The sequence below is a fragment of the Magnolia sinica genome, chromosome 4, assembly GCF_029962835.1.
Source record: "Magnolia sinica isolate HGM2019 chromosome 4, MsV1, whole genome shotgun sequence".
NCBI lineage: Eukaryota > Viridiplantae > Streptophyta > Magnoliopsida > Magnoliales > Magnoliaceae > Magnolia > Magnolia sinica.
The window spans coordinates 404974-421306 of NC_080576.1; the positions used below are offsets into that span (position 1 = coordinate 404974).

The 16333-nt window shown below is 40.7% G+C and overlaps 1 protein-coding gene across 1 annotated transcript in view; it reads left to right on the forward strand.

Annotated features, from left to right (window-relative positions):
* Nucleotides 1–5136: 5136 nt before the first annotated feature.
* LOC131242038 (anaphase-promoting complex subunit 2) overlaps nt 5137–16333 on the forward strand; it is a 39353-nt gene continuing 28156 nt past the window's right edge. Inside the window, exons 1-3 of the mRNA XM_058240398.1 lie at nt 5137–5669; nt 7996–8085; nt 12157–12388. Of these exons, the coding sequence (XP_058096381.1) occupies nt 5379–5669; nt 7996–8085; nt 12157–12388 (613 nt within the window). The 5' untranslated portion in view covers nt 5137–5378. The remainder of the gene's footprint in view (nt 5670–7995; nt 8086–12156; nt 12389–16333) is intronic.

Here is a 16333-nt window from a genome sequence, read left to right on the forward strand (position 1 = left end):
TTTTAGGGTATGAAAAAAGAAAAATAGAAATGGGGTGTGTTTTTTGGTTCCTTACTCATGGCTCAGTGATAGCCTCACAAGAGTTTCAACACTAGTCATGGGTTTGAGTACCTAGTGTGGTAAAAATCCATGGTGTTGTGAGTGCGTGTGGGGTGTGAGTGCGTGGGTAAAAAAATAAAAATTTTAAAATGGGAATTGGATTGTGCAGTGGCTATTGGGTAACAAATTTTAAAAATGGGAATTGGTGTTGTGAGTGTGTGTGGGGTGTGAGTGCGTGGGTAAAAAAATAAAAATTTTAAAATGGGAATTGGATTGTGTAGTGGCTATTGGGTAACAAATTTTAAAAATGGGAATTGGTGTTGTGAGTGTGTGTGGGGTGTGAGTGCGTGGGTAAAAAAATAAAAATTTTAAAATGGGAATTGGATTGTGTAGTGGCTATTGGGTAACAAATTTTTAAAATCGGAATTGGATTATGTAGTGGCTACCGGGTAACTCATACACTTTGCAAGCGCACTAGGTAAACTATGTGGGCCGCCCCAAAAAAAAAACCATTTTAACACAATAAGAGAGTGAATTGAGCACTTACCATTAAAACTTTGGGGGACGGGGGGAGTTGATATTTGTGTTCTATTCGTCTGTTGGCTATCAAATAGTATCAATAGAGATGATTATAAAGCATGAATTTGGGTGCTTGGTGGAGTGTAATGGTCTATACGCATGCACTCATCAAACTGTATATGTGTCATGGTTGAAAATTTCATTCACTTTGTATAATTCTTCAAACCACTAATAAAGGGTGTTGCATTGCACAATGGATGACAAAGAATGAGGCAAATCCAAAGCTCAAGTAAATCACACAATACGAAACAACAAGGATTGAACACCCATTTTAAAGTTAATCAGCACAGGATTCTTGTTAGGCCAATCTCAAGCTCAAGTGGGCAACACGAAATGGAATAGTTGGATTATAGGCCCACCATTGCAACATCTTGGACCGTGGCTCACTTTGAGTGTTGGATCTCTCTCATCTTTGGGCCCATCCTATAAAGTAAGCTAACAAAATAGATAGACGGTATGGATTTCTCACAACTATTAGGGCCTATATGGCTGGGCAGATTGGAAGGGATTGGATGGTATTGGAAGGGATTGGAAGTTAAATCCCAGGATTGGCCAAGCGTGCCAAACAGATTGGGTGATCTGATCCCGGGATATAGCAATCCCATGGATCTTAAGACAATTCATTGACAACACCATCACTACCTTTAAATCCCATCAAATCCACCCTAATCCGTTCAATTTTGCTTGGGACATGTTTGGTTTGAGGGATTAGAAGGGATGGGAAGGTTTAATCTCAGGATTGGCTGAGCGTGCCAAACAAACTTAATATAGCAATCCCGAGATATAGCAATCCCATGAATCTTAAGGGCGTGTTTGGATTGCAGGCCCAAAACGTACTATATTGTTTTATTTTTAAATAATACATTATCTTGCGTTTGAATCGGATTTGAAATCCGATATACATTAGCCGCCCATATACATCTTTGAACCATAAACGGATGGGCACGCGTCTCTATTCTAATGTCTACTTCGACAACGGATCTGCAAACAACCCCAATTTACCATCAAAACCCTAGTCTTCAAAGAAAAACCCAAATTTTTATAACTAATCAAACCCACCACAAGACCATAATCCCGCTTTACCCCATCACACTCTCAATCAACCAAAGACACAAACAAATCAAATCTAATCCCGCTTTGCCCCATCACACTCTCAATCATCTAAAGAGGGATTTTGAATTCCACCCCCTTCAAATAGTTACTTCCATCTCAAAAAGGCAGCTTGTTCGTAGCAGGATTTTGCGAAAGCAATCAAAGGAAACAATGATATTTTTTAACAAATTCGGCATGTTGGGGTGGAATTATCAACATTAAGGGTTAAAAAAAAACAAGAAATTATGGTTTTTTCAATGGAGATACCTGCTTAAACTCTGGAATCAAGCTCCTTGTGCTGGAGGAGCCTTTTCTAGTATTCACTGATGATGCTGCGGCGACGCACTGCCTCTTCTCCATCGTTCATCTTCGGATCGACAGTTAATAATTAATCTGATTTTTAAAAAATATTTCGAGAGACAAATAGGTTACTTTGGAGAAGGGTAGCGAAAGAAGAAAAGCAGGGCTGTTGGAATATTTATAGAGGGGATGAGATACAATAGAGCTGAAAGAATTGTGATATGATAGAGCCATCTCTCCACGGGATAAATGATTAGAAGATGTACAAATCAGGTCCTCAGAGCATCGAACATCATCCATTAAGGTGGTGTCGAGTTTTAGTAGTCAATCTGTGGTCCATACCAACCATAGATGTGGTTTGTGTTATGGACTTTTCGCACTAGGGAGTTCATTCCTTAAACAAACATTGATTTTGGTATATCCACTGATTACATTTCCAAGGTCGCTCCATACCAAACATTCTACTGATCAATAATAATACTCATGGATACAATGTACAATGTCCAAAGTATATGCGTTGTACGGTATTACATTGCAATACAATACTATACGCGAATCCAAACAGGCCATTGGGGCGTGTTTGGGCGGATCGATCCCATGGGATTAGGAGGGATGGAATGGAATTTAAGGTAATGATGGTGGTGTCAGGTCTGTTCCCTAATCCCATGGGTTTGGAATAGCCCATGGGATACACAGCAGAGTGTTTGGACTGTCACGAATGGATGAGTTTGCATCTCCACTGCTTCTCGCGGTGTGCCTCACTCACTGATGGATATCTGCTTCAAAATAGGTTTATGGCTAAATGTAGGTTGGTGAAAATGATGGAGGGAGTGGATATCTCTTTGATATCTCGGTGGGCCCCACATAGCGATGAAAACATACATCCTAGGATTGGCAGGATTCGGGTGGCATTTACAAGGGCACAGTGGATGAAATCCATCCCTGCCATCTCAAACAACAGTTGGGATGGGATGGCGCAGGATAACCCTCCTAATCTCACCTAATTCCATCACTCTTGACTGTCCAAACACACCACAAGACAATTCACTGACAACACCTTCACTACATTGAATTCCATGCCATCCACCCTAATACCATGTAATCCCTTCCAAGTCATCCTGCCAAAGGTGGAATTAGAAAGGATCTGGTGGGATGAGATTCAAAAAACATAATTATTACCCATGGCAGGGATTGTCCCCTGTTGCCATGGGATAAGATTAATGCCATGCTTTGTTGGTAATACGGTAGTACATTGAATGGATGTACCCACCATCATTTGAAATTATTGAGAATAACACACGTGTCATATGTAAACATTTCATTTGTTTTGTAACCTCATCTTATGGCATGGGCCTAAAAATGAGGTAGATCCAAAACTTATGTGGCCCCAAAGGAGTTTTCAACGGTAAGTATTCAATTCCTGTTGCTTTTTATGGTGGGGTCCACTTGAGCTTTAGATTTACTTGATTTTTTGACCCATGCTCTAAAATAATCTCGAAAAATGGGTGGACGGTGTGGATATAGCCCACACATCGTGGTGGGACCTACACAACTTGCTAACATTGAGTGAAATTGGCACGGGCCAATGCAATTCCATCTGATCTAATTCTAAGCTTTCCCATTCTTCCCAAACATGGAGTGGAATTGGCACAGGACCGGATGAATCCCATCCCACCTAAGCCCTTCTAATCCACTGCCCAAACACGCCCTTAAGGTGGGGCATGTACAATCGAGGTTAGAGGGCAAGGGTTGCCCCACCGTGGGTGGGGATATGTTTGTGACACACTTCATCCATTGAAATTTTTGTATCATTTGATGACACGTGCCAATATGAGGCCGAATTAAAGCTCAAGTGGGCCAAAGGAATAAAAAAAAGAGGATTGAATGCCTATGGTTAAAACACTTTTGTGACAAATCTACCTCGCCCATTTGTGTTTCCAGATCATTTTAGGAAATGGGCTCAAAATGAGGCAGATCCAAAGACCGAATGGGCTACATGATAGAAAATAGTGGGGTTGAACGTGCACCATTGAAACATATTGAGCCATTGAGGGGCCCACTTTGAGCTAGGATCTGGCTCATTTATTTGGCAGATGCCTTAAAATGAGCTTGGAAAAACAGATGGGCGGAGTGGATTTGTTAAAAAACATCAAGGTGGGCCCCACATACGGTCTGGGTTAGGTAGGCACAACAATCCAAGTCAAGCAATGTGCCCCCAGCCAGAAGTTGGAGGTTTTCGGGAAATTCCAAGTCAAGAGGGTGAGAGGATTGCTCGACCGTCGGTGAGGCCACCATGATATTTGTGACAAATCCACTCCGTCCACCGGATATTCAAGTCAAAATGGTGAAGATTACTTAACCGTAGGTGGGTCCCACTACGATGTTTGTGACAAATCTACTTTGTCCGTCGGATTTTTCATTTGATTTGAGGACCAAAATGAAGCCGATCCAAAGCTTAAGTGGGCTAAAAGAACATGAAACAATGAGGATTGAATGCTTACCGTTGAAATATTCATGGGGCTATGGGATGTTTATAACAAATCCACCCCGACCGTCTGTGTTTTCATCTCATTTTAAAACGAGGTTGATACAAGTCCTGGGGCATTGGAAACAGCAGGGTCTTTACTCATACCTTGGTGGCAGGCTACCAAGAGTTTCAACGGGAGGTCATGCATTCAAATACCCGTTGCGGTGAAATCCTACTGGTGTGAATGGGTGGGTAAAAAAAATCCCACCGTTAAAACAGCTTGGGGCCATCTTGCAGCCACTTTTAGCTTTGGATCTGTCTCAGTTTTTCGGAACATGCCATAGCATGAGTTAAGGAAACAGATGGATGGGATGGATTTTTCACAAATATCAAGATGTGGTCTACGTCGGGGTTAGTTTGGCACGCAAATGAATCCAACGCCTATTGAACGGAGATTGCTAAATGCCAAGCGCGGCAAAGAGGTAGTTTCATCAATATGAAAAAATACAAATATTCATTCGTACCGGTAATTAACAGCGGGCAGTGCAATGTCTAACAGTGAAAACTATGAGCGGGTTTCAGTAAATAGCTTAAAGGCGGTTGGTTTTAAGTACATAGCCTAAAAGGCAAGCGGCCATATGGAAAAATCCTCTAAAAAAAATCCCATAGATTTTCATTCCTCATCGGAGGTCTGTTTCTAGGCGGCAAACCAAAGGACGAAAATGCTCTCCTCTCTCTGCCTCTCTGATACAGTCATTCTAGCGGTTGGGGTTCTGCCCTATGTCGTCGAAATGAGTAGCTGCAAGAAGAAGCGGTGGATTGACTTTCAGATAGAGGGCTATCATAGGTTTTGATCCTCAACTCCATCTTCTGGGACGTTTCTCCCGCAGCCTCTTCTTCAATGCAGAACCTAGCTATTTTTGACTCGCTGACGGATGACTCCATCAACGAGATTCTGCAGAGCTCCGCAGCCTCTTCTTCAATGCAGAACCTAGCGATTCTTGACTCCCTGACGGATGACTCCATCGACGAGATTCTGCAGAGCTGGAACGGTTACTGCACCTGCGCAGAACTTCTCCTCAAAGACAAGGGGGATCTTTCTATTGAATCCGAGTTTGTTTCATTTGTTAACGTTCTCTGCAAACATGGATTGGATTCTCTCGTACAAGATCACTTCCTTCAAGCCCTAGAAGTATATCTAATTTTCTGCTGAATTCTTTCTTTCTTTATTCGTGTACAGTTGAATGCAAGCTCCTTTTTAGTTTGCTGCTGGGGAATGAATTTGCTAAGGGTAACCTTGTTGAGAAATTAAAAAAGGGTTGATTTCTAGAAAATTTCCTCCTAAATAATTTTGATAGTGAGGTTCATTTGGTTTGGGAGCTTGTATTTGGAATGCATTGGAATCCAAATTACAAATCAAGGTGATTCTGAATCATCATTTATGTTTGGCGGCTTGTAATCAGAATGCAATGGAATCCAAAATGAGGAATGCATTGAAATTCTATAGTATATTTATAAGAAACTTTAATATCCTAAATTAATTTACATATGTGATATTTGAGGAATGGTTATACTAAGCCCACTGAAATATACACTTTGACCAAAATTGATGAAATTCTGAGCCTCAGGTGGGCCACAAGCATAGGATCACAAATGAGTTACTCACGTTTTTTAACCTGGCCAATGCTTGTACTGTTCGGATCATTCTATTGATGCAGCCAATAATTTGATTGTTTTGGGGTATCATCAGCGTGACACATGAATAATTGATTAGTAGACTAGTGACACCTTTGTTACACATTCAACTCTCCTGTCTTTAAGTTGAGGCCAAGAAAGACATTTCACTTCGACTCATAACAAAAGGGAGAGATTTCAAAACATACCAAAACTATATATTTCAAATACCTCCGATTCCAAGTACCTCCGAATCCATTCTGAATGCACTCAAATTCACGCTTCCAAACAACCCCTAAAAGTTTTTAAGTGGTAAGTGACTTATGGCTGAAAGTCACTTCCAGGGAAGTGGCTTCTCACCTCCAATCCTATGAAGTTTCCTGGCAGTTTTGCCCATAAGTGACTTACAGGTTCATTTCCTCTACCAAATATTGCTTATAACTGACTTAGTTGTGAGTTACTTCCCACTCGTAGAACTTACGGGCATCCAATTGACCCTAGGAAAAATCTTGGAAATGAAATTAGTAGAGCCCTTCAATGCCATATTTGTGGTTTTTATTGGATTAATTGTGATAGACTTGCCCTTGCTTATGTTATTGCTGGTGGTTATATTACTGAAGCATATTGGTACTTGGTAGTAAAAAGTGCATTTGGCATAAAACATATCGGTACGATTAGGGCCCACACTTCTTTCTTTTAAATGAAGTTCTTTGGTGCACAGACATTCTGTTTCCATACTCTAAATTTTTTTTTTTTTTTTTTTCTTATAAATTTTTTTATGCATGTCCGTGGAAATCTTATTTTTGCAATCCACGATGAATGCCCCTTCTTTGCTAAAGTCTATATTCAGGTTATAGTTTCCCAAACCCTACCATCCAATTCCCCAAATCTAGGCTAGGCCGGGCTAGGCCAAGGCCAATGGTGAATGGCTTGGCCTGGTCTAATAATCAAGTGGGTCATTTTTATACAAAAGGATGGATGATTCGAAGACACTTGTGAGCCATTCTCCTCCTCATCTTCCTCCTCTTCTTTTTCTTCCTTCAAAAGTCGCTTTGATCAAATGATCCAAATCGATCAACCAATGGCTATGAAAATGGATGGTCTATGTTGGTTATACTAGCAAAAAGTCTAGTAATTGGTTTGGGCTATCTACAATGCATGGTCCACCCTTGATTGTCCACCACTCCCAAATCACTCCAATATGGTGGACCAAACCAGTTGATCAATGAATAAGAAATGAACAATCAATATTTATTATACTAGAAAAGGTCTAACCAGTGCTATGGACCGTCTGTTGTGTGGTGATGATTGATTACCTTCCCTCTCAAAAATCACTTTGACTGGAAGATCCTAACCATCTAATCAACGTCTAGGGAAAGGAAAAATCCATATATGTTATACCAGAAAAGGTTGGTCATTGTTCACCATGTGGGGCCTGACCATCTGTTGTGTGTTGATGATTGATTACCTTCCCTCTAAAAAAACACTTTGATCGAATAATCCTAACCATCTAATCAATGTCTAGGGAATGGAAAAGTCCATATATGTTATACCAGAAAAGGTTGGTCATTGTTCACCACGTGGGGCCTGCCTTAGATTGCCCATCCCTTCTAAAATTACTCTGATAAGATGATGCTAACCATCTGAGCAATTGCTTTGCTTGGAAATGGATGGTCCATGTTGATTATAACCATTTGATCGATGACACATTTGTATGGTATTTTTCCCAAGTTAGCAAGGTTGGACTGGTTCTAGTGGTTTGTATAGAGAGAAGAAAGCTATATATATTGTTTCATTTCATTTGTACATTTGGTCTTACAAATCATTGCTTTATATTTTTGCAGGAGACATTCAGGAAAAATGGGGTCATGAAGTTTTGGCAACATTTTGATGCTTATTGTGATGTTGCAATGTTGGAAACCGAGAAACCCCTCGTATGGAAACTATGCCTTTTTATCATCTATTATTTTCATGTTACGCATAATCATAAGATTAGTTGCTATTACTTTTCTTCCATTTAACAAACTTGCATTCAAGATATATGTTGTATGCCAAAAGGTGCTCTCCAGCTTCTTCCAGAATTTTGATGGATTTCGTATTTTAAATATCTCCCCCCTCTACACACACACACACACACAAATGTATCGTTTGATAGAGATGCACGTGTTTGTGACTATATAGTGAATTGAAATATTGAGATACAAGACGGTTGCTGATGTGATAAATAAACCGACTCTTTGGTAAATTCTTTGCTGTTAATTGGAACTTCTTACATTAGCCTTAGTCAAACATCACCGACACTTGACTGATCAGAAGAAGACAGGGAAGCATAACTCTGGATCGAATGTTGTTTAAATGTAGCTAGGAATTGGGATCTTGAATCTTGGATTTTAGTATTCATGTTTTTCCATTTGACTTTGTTTAATATCGTTTATGAATCAAAGTATATGTGTAAATCAAAAGTATAAAAAAGATTAAGGGCCCGTTTGACATTGTTTTTGCAAACCGCAGAATTGACTAGTAATAATAAACAATTTCCGAAAATTGTTTACTGCGAATTACTAATGCAAAAATAAACACAAGTTGTGGAGAAAAGGACAAGTTGTGTTGGCAGTTGGAGAGGTCGGGGTGCTACTCAGTCCGTTCTTTCTACAAGTTGATTCAAGCACGAGGCAGGGGCTATGACTCTAGTGGCGTAGGTGCCACCAATTTCATTTGGTCTCACGGCGCCCCACTGAAAGTGGCGGCCTTTGCTTGGTTGGTTGGCTGAGGAAAGATTTTGACGGTGGTCAATCTTTGGAAGAAGGGAATGATTCTCCCGAATGTGTACCTTATTTGCACTGTTAGCCACCTATTTATGCAGTGCTCGACAACATCCTTTTTGTGGAATGCCATCCTATCAATGTTCTGGGTCTAGTGGGTCTGCCCAAATTCCATTGAGTTATTCTTATTGTCTTGGCATGGGTGCAACTCAACGAGGATTTGAGAATCCTTTGGTGTCTTTGTCTCTTGGCGGGGTTTTGGCCCATCTGGGAAGAGAGGAATGGGAGATGCTTCAGGAACATGAGCCACTCTTTGGGGAGTGTAGTGTTGAAAGTGAGGGCCTGTGTATTGAATGGGCCTCAATCTTTAAAAGGGATTTTGATTTTTCTTCAATCTTGTAATTAGTTGGGTGGCTGCCCTTTCTTTGTACAGTTTTTGCCTCTTGCCTTTTTGTCTATAATGCAATTTATGTTGCCTTTAAAAAAAAAGTTTGGTAAACATGCATGAAACAACAATTTGACCCACTATGTTGATTTGTTGGCCCCAGAATTAGGTCCATAAACTAATTAGGTAGGCCACTTTTTATGAAACCAATGTAGGGCTTACAAAACTTGCTCAAGGTTTTTAAAGCTATCTACTTGTTTCAAACATTATTGCTAACCTGATCAGTGCACCAGCCTACTTGGAGGCTGAGAAAATCTTGAAAGTCAGACCAACTTGATTGATGTTTGATATTGCATGTCTGCAATGATGGCTTGTAGATGCTATGCGTTGTACATTCATGGGCTTAGCAAACCTTTAGACACCTTACAATATGCAGGACTGGATTTTGAAATATCCTACAAAAGGGATATTTAAAACCATGCTAAGTAGGCACCCTCTCTATGAAGTTATTAAACTGTAACATGAGGAGGTATAAACATTTTGAAACAACACCTTTTGCTTTGTGATGTGAAGATAGATCTTGTTATGCTTGCTTTTGAGGCAACATATGGCAAATGTTATGTGAAATTGTTAATTACTTAATAATGCTTAAAAAGTATATATATAGCTGATTGTATGTACGAGCAGGCGTGTGGATGAGTGCTTGCATGCATGTGTGCACCCACATCTCTATTGTGGGTGTGCATGTGGGTGCGTGTATGGACGAGCATGTGGGTGTGTGCATGTGTGCGTGTGGTATGCATGCGTGTGCACATTGGGCTGCGTGTGCTGCTTGATAAGCCGTCACTTAGAAATTGCACACGAATCATGCACTAACTCAAATTGAACCGACTAAATTGTGGGGCACATTATCACTAAGCCATGGTCCCAAAATCAGAGTGTTGGACAAATCCTAACCTCTGATTTGATGCAGGACAATTAACCACTTGCTCTAAAAGCTCGAACTGTTAGAGTATGGCGAATTAATCCCTTTATCTCATAGCCCAGGCCCCACATCGCATGGATTAGGACCTCGGCCGAATCCCCTACATGGGCCCCAAATCACATGAGCCGCCCACCCCGAGTGTGTCCCCGCATCTCACGGGATACCCCACTCGAGCCTGGTGTGAAATGCGCATTAATCACCCCCAGTGAGGAGTCTCGAACACGAGACCTCCTCCGTAGGCCACACCCACCCCGAGTGTGCCCCTGCATCCCACAAGCGACCCCACTCGAACCTGGTGTGAAAATGCCCCTGCATTAATCACCCCCAGTGAGGAGTCTCGAACATGAGACCTCCTGCTCTGATACCAATTTGATGCAGGACAATTAACCACTTGCTCTAAAAGCTCGAACTGTTAGAGTATGGCGAATTAATCCCTTTATCTCATTGCCTAGGCCCCACATCGCATGGGTTAGGACTTCAGCCGAACCCCCTACGTGGGCCCCAAATCACATGGGCCGCCCACCCCGAGTGTGTCCCCGCATCTCACGGGCTACCCCACTCGAGCCTGGTGTGAAATGCACATTAATCACCCCCAGTGAGGAGTCTCGAACACGAGACCTCCTCCGTAGGCCGCACCCACCCCGAGTGTGCCCCTGCATCCCACAAGCGACCCCACTCGAGCCCGATGTAAAAATGCCCCTGCATTATGATTAGTGAACACTTGTTTGTTGAATTTTGACCATAAGATATTTTATTTTTAGCAACATAGATAATGTAGATGTAATATAGGGATTACCAAAAAAAATATTTACATATACATGTTATGTCGGTCGGGTTCAAGTTGCTCAGGTTGCCAGAGGCCTCAACATGAGCCCAAGCCCGCTTGGGGTCAGGTTGAGGGTTTCTAGCCCGAGCCCAACCTGATTTCAGCCAACCCAACCCAACCTGACCCAATTTTCAGGTTGGGCCAGTTGGGTTTGGGTTGAGCCCTACCCAACTGGCACCTATACTTTTCACCCCAGACTAAACCAGCTAAAATTTGAGTTGAGCTTGTTTTGGGTCCAAGTCAAAATAAGCTAATCCATTTCTTTAATGGGCCCGGTTTGGTTATAGGAGGATCCCGACCCGACCCATGATATTCATGGGTCATGTCCGGGTCAGGCCAAGGGATTCCATAGTAATACCTACATGATTGATGGTCTAGAGCACATGAGCAACTAGATCTAATAAGAGCTTCTTGGGACGGCCTTCTTTCCCTTTTCTTTTGGCCCATTTGGTAGACAGATGAGAAATGATTACATGTGACGGTTGTATGTGAATTTCAACATCCGTCTATTTCTTTCCCCCCAATTTTAAAATGTGAGAGCATCCTATCCCATCACCTTTCACATCCATCCACTAATTAGCTATATTATGGACAGTTTCTATCCTAATTCCTACTTCTCTTGGCTTATAGTAATCAACAACATTCCTAGGACGCGCCTGTGGTCCATTTTAATATGGCCTAAATTGGAATTGTTTAAGAATTGGGTTGAGGTTGGGTTGGATCGGGTTGATTTTTGGATGTCCCAGACCCGACCCATTTAGTAACTGGGTTGAACTTTGGACACAGATCCACTCCATGGTCCAATGGCCATTGGCCGACCTGGTCCATTTGACTCCTAGTTTAATTCATTGAATAGGAGGTATACAGCACATTTGTAATGGGTTCATGTACACATAATTGTGATTTTGGAGATGCTAACTTATTGACGTTCTCTTCACAGCTTTGCATATTGAATTTATCCTCTGGCAAATGACTATTAGCTCTGGTTAACTTGAGAATGGTTTAATATTGATGACTTGCTTCCTGATGTTCAAAATATTACTACAGATTCAGGAAAATTGGGTTCAGAGAGTACTATGCGAATCGTTGGAAGAAATATGCTTAGAAAAACGATATCAGGAAAAGTGCTTGTTGATTCTGGTTCATGCTCTACAGTCATACAAGGAAAGTATGTTGAAAGAAAGTGAGAAATCAGAGGAGGAGAAGGTCAATCTTCTTTCTGGGTACCAGTTGATGGTATCTTCAGTTCTGCTAACAACCCTTCCTTGGCATTTTCCAGGTGCTGAATTGCATATTTCTGCTAAAAACTTCTCTTTTAAAGACTGCCTTGGCTAAGTTTCTGGGATGAATGTCTGCTTAGTTGTTGTCTCTTTGTATGCAGATCAAGTATTTTTTCACCTGGTTTCTTTCTAAGTGTTTGTGTAAGATCAACACCTTTTTTCCAGTTCTGATTCTCTGATAATTATGTTTTACATTTTTCTTTTGGTAATTGCTACTGAAGGTCAATAAATTTGGAAACGTGCTGCCTCACATATGAAAATACTAGCTGTTAAGCAAGTCATCTCATTACAATAGTTTGGTTGCACTGTCTTTTGGATTAGGTAGTAAGGTTCATTGCTGGCCGGGTGATACTAGTGTCGCATGGGCAATTTCCTATCAATTCATGTTTGCTTCTGAGAGCTGCCACCATATACAACCACGATTCAGTTTTATTTTATTTTTATTTTTATTTTTTATAATCTAGTTGCAAATGGCTATCAGCATTCTGATATAATAGAGCCAAAGAATAGAGAATGGTGCAAGCACCATTTGTTCCAAATGAATGTGATTATTTCCCTGCAGTGATTTTACAGATCATGCGACACTTAGTTGCCTATCATTAAGCCACTGTTTTTTATATTATGTGCAATGGGCTACTGGCATTTGCCTGTTTATTCCAGGCGGAGGTCTACTGACACCACTTGGAAGTAGCTTGTTTATTTAGTTCCTTTATTTTACTTTATTAAAAATACAGGCATCTCCTATAGATTCTGTCTTCTTACTTGGGCCTTCATCTGTGTATTTGTAAACTTTCAGAAGGGTTATGGGATCCACCCCGGTTATTGGAAGAGTGAGGCTAGTTTCCTATTTTTTGAGCACGTATGTGTGTTTGTGTTTTGCGGGGATGTATATTGCATTGATTAAGGCAGCAATGCGAAGAATGCTGATATACTTGTTGCGGTCTCATTGCCCATCTACAAATCGGAGAGAATGTAAATAGAATGTCTAAGGTCCGTAATGGAAGAGGAGAGAAAAATGACCTCGTGGAATGGAAGTCTGTAAGCCAATGGTTCCCAGGGGAACGAGAATCAAGTCCCTCAAAGTCATGAGTCTAGCCTTTTCTGCAGAATGGCTGAGGAGATCTGGTGATGAGGAAGATGGGTGTGCAAGAAGGTGCTGGAAAGTAAAAGTATGGTCATGGTGCAACTTGAAGGATCATACTAAAATGGACTGAATCTAAAAATTTGTACCAATGTAGATGTTCTCATCTTCTCCAATCGAGTCAAAACTCCAAAATAATTGAATAGTGATTGCGAGCTTTATTTGGTTCATAACGGTGAGCAGCAAATAAAACGATAAATATGTGGAATTGCTTTACACAATCCTTATGGTATCACAATGCAGGAATCAAGAAAAAAGCTGCATTCTTTCATTCAAATAAAATTATCAACAAGTCTTCATAAGTCCATACATGGTTTTTATATAGCCATATATTTTTTTTTACACACGCACACACACCCCCACACACTCACGCCGTAGTGGGATTTCACCACCTACGGATACTCAAGCCCTTGACCGTAGTGTTTACATATTTATGTTAAGCTCTCTTTTGATACCATAAGGCCTACAAAAGAAGGCTTTCTGTTGGATGATGTAAAAATTAAGAAACTAATCCTATTGGTCATACATAAAGCGACCTTTTCTACACTGCTTGCTGTTAAACTAAAAGAGTACAAATACAAAGAAATAACTGAAAGTCTGTAGGTAAAGACATTCAAACCAGTTATGCCTCCCATTATATCAACTGTACATTTCTCAAATAGGCTGTAAACTATGTTTGAGTATAATAGGCAAATGGTTGATGTAAACACTATGTGATGCCGATTGATTGACATAAAGAGGCTACAGTCTACTCTAGATCTGTATATATCATGCATACAGGCCTCCTTTACACCCATAAGGATTTATGATGCCGTATGGCGGCACAAAATCCTATTATTTTGCAGCTGTATGACATATCAGACACAGTTAATGCTATGGAGACTGCAACTTCCACCATAACTCCTCCATATATCATTATATCATTTATATGCTCTTATACACAATTATCTAGCTGTATATAGTTGTATGATTTGTAGACAAGCCTCAAGGTAGCAATTGATTCATATCTATGGGCTGAAACACCGTCTGATTGGACTAAAACACCATTTTATTGGACTTAGGGGACCCCCAATCAATCAAGGACCTCTGCAATGTATGGCTTGGATGCAGCATACTGGGTCAGAATTCAGGTGGTCCACACATGAGTCATCCAGATATCAAGTGTCAGTGGTGTCGAAAGAGGTTCATAATGTGGTGCACAAATTTAGTGCAGTGAATTGGATTTTGAAGCATAGATGGTGCACTGAAAGGCTGTTGCAATTGGAGTTTAAATCTTTTACAATCTTGTCTCTTCAGAAGGTAAAAGAACTAGTGGGAAGGGGAGTAAACGGTATGAGGATGCTGCCCTTCAGAAGAAGCATGATGGACAATAAAAGTGAGGACCTTGTGAGGCTCATGGGCGTTTTGGAGTAGAAAGGGGTATACAGCTTTGGAGATGGAGCTGCTTGGGTGCCGTATGAGTTAGGTCGTGCTACTCATATTAAGAGGGGGGAGTAGTGGCAGTGTTTGCATAGTTGGTTGCGTGGGACAAGATTTTGACAATTGATAATCTGAGTAAGCAGCATATTTTGTTGAATGGTGTATTTAGTGGCTCTCTAGTGCTGAAATGCTGGACCATCTTCTTATCCACTGTCCGTTATTGGTGGTGATTTGGAGAATGGTGCTTTAAGCAGTACGGAGTGGGTTCTGTGATGCCGAAAGCAATATGCATGTTGTTGGAAGCCCGGGATTATGGAATAGGAGGGGGCAATAAGGAGAATGGTGTGGTGACTATCTTTCGTACCTATACTTTGTCCAATTTGGAACATTTTGTAATACCTCCTCCAATCTTAGACAGGTGATAGTGTTACAGAAAGAGAGCTTTCCTTGGATGTGGTTTGAATTTGTAGCAGTATTGAGGGAGGAGATGTATTTGGGTTGAACTTGTTATGAATCCAATTTATATTGGGGTTGTGTTTTGTCTGTTATAGCTGTCTCATTTCATTGGAATGAAATATCTTTTTTTTTTTCTCTTCATTAAAAAAACTCCTATTTGTCATAAGCATCTTTGCTTCTCATACTGCATTTCAAGTGCAGAAGGTTCTGGGTGTTCTCTTTGTTACTCCAAGTGATTCTTCTTATGTTTTTAGGGTCTTGTCATCTAAGTTGCTTATGGTGTTCTTTTGTTTACCATCTTCTTTTCTCTCAACATTTTTGCTCAAACTGTACTCTTACTAGATACATTTGTCTGTTTCTCATATGTTTCATAAAATCAACTATTGAGTGGTTGGACTGATTTGATATGTTCAAGCCACACGTTTTGAGGGCTTTCCGACATTTATTCTTTTAGGGTCTGTTTGGGTGCCATTAAACAGTAATTATATGTTAGAGGTTTTATATATTAGATAAACTATAATATCTAATGCATAATTACTGTTAACTAAAATAAGATGAACTCATTTTTATGTAGCACCCAATGGGCCCTTATGATTTCTTCCAACTTGTCGACTAGCCCTCGTTAGTTGAAGCTAAGGCCGTCTATGGGTATTTGGACCTGCAGGTACCCAATTTAATGGGCATGGGTCCCATATTTTGGACTCGTTAAGGAATTGGGTTGGGTTTGTACCTCACTTTTTGAACCCGGTTAAAAATCGGGTCTATTCGGGTTCGGGCCTGGTCCATGTGATGGACCCGGTTAAAGTTGGGCAGGTTGGGTATAGTTGGGTCCAGTTGGGTCTAGTTTGACACACGAATGGTGTTTAAATGAGCTCTCTCACAGGTGTGTGGTTTGGGGAACCTCATTTTGTTGCTAAAATCATCAATA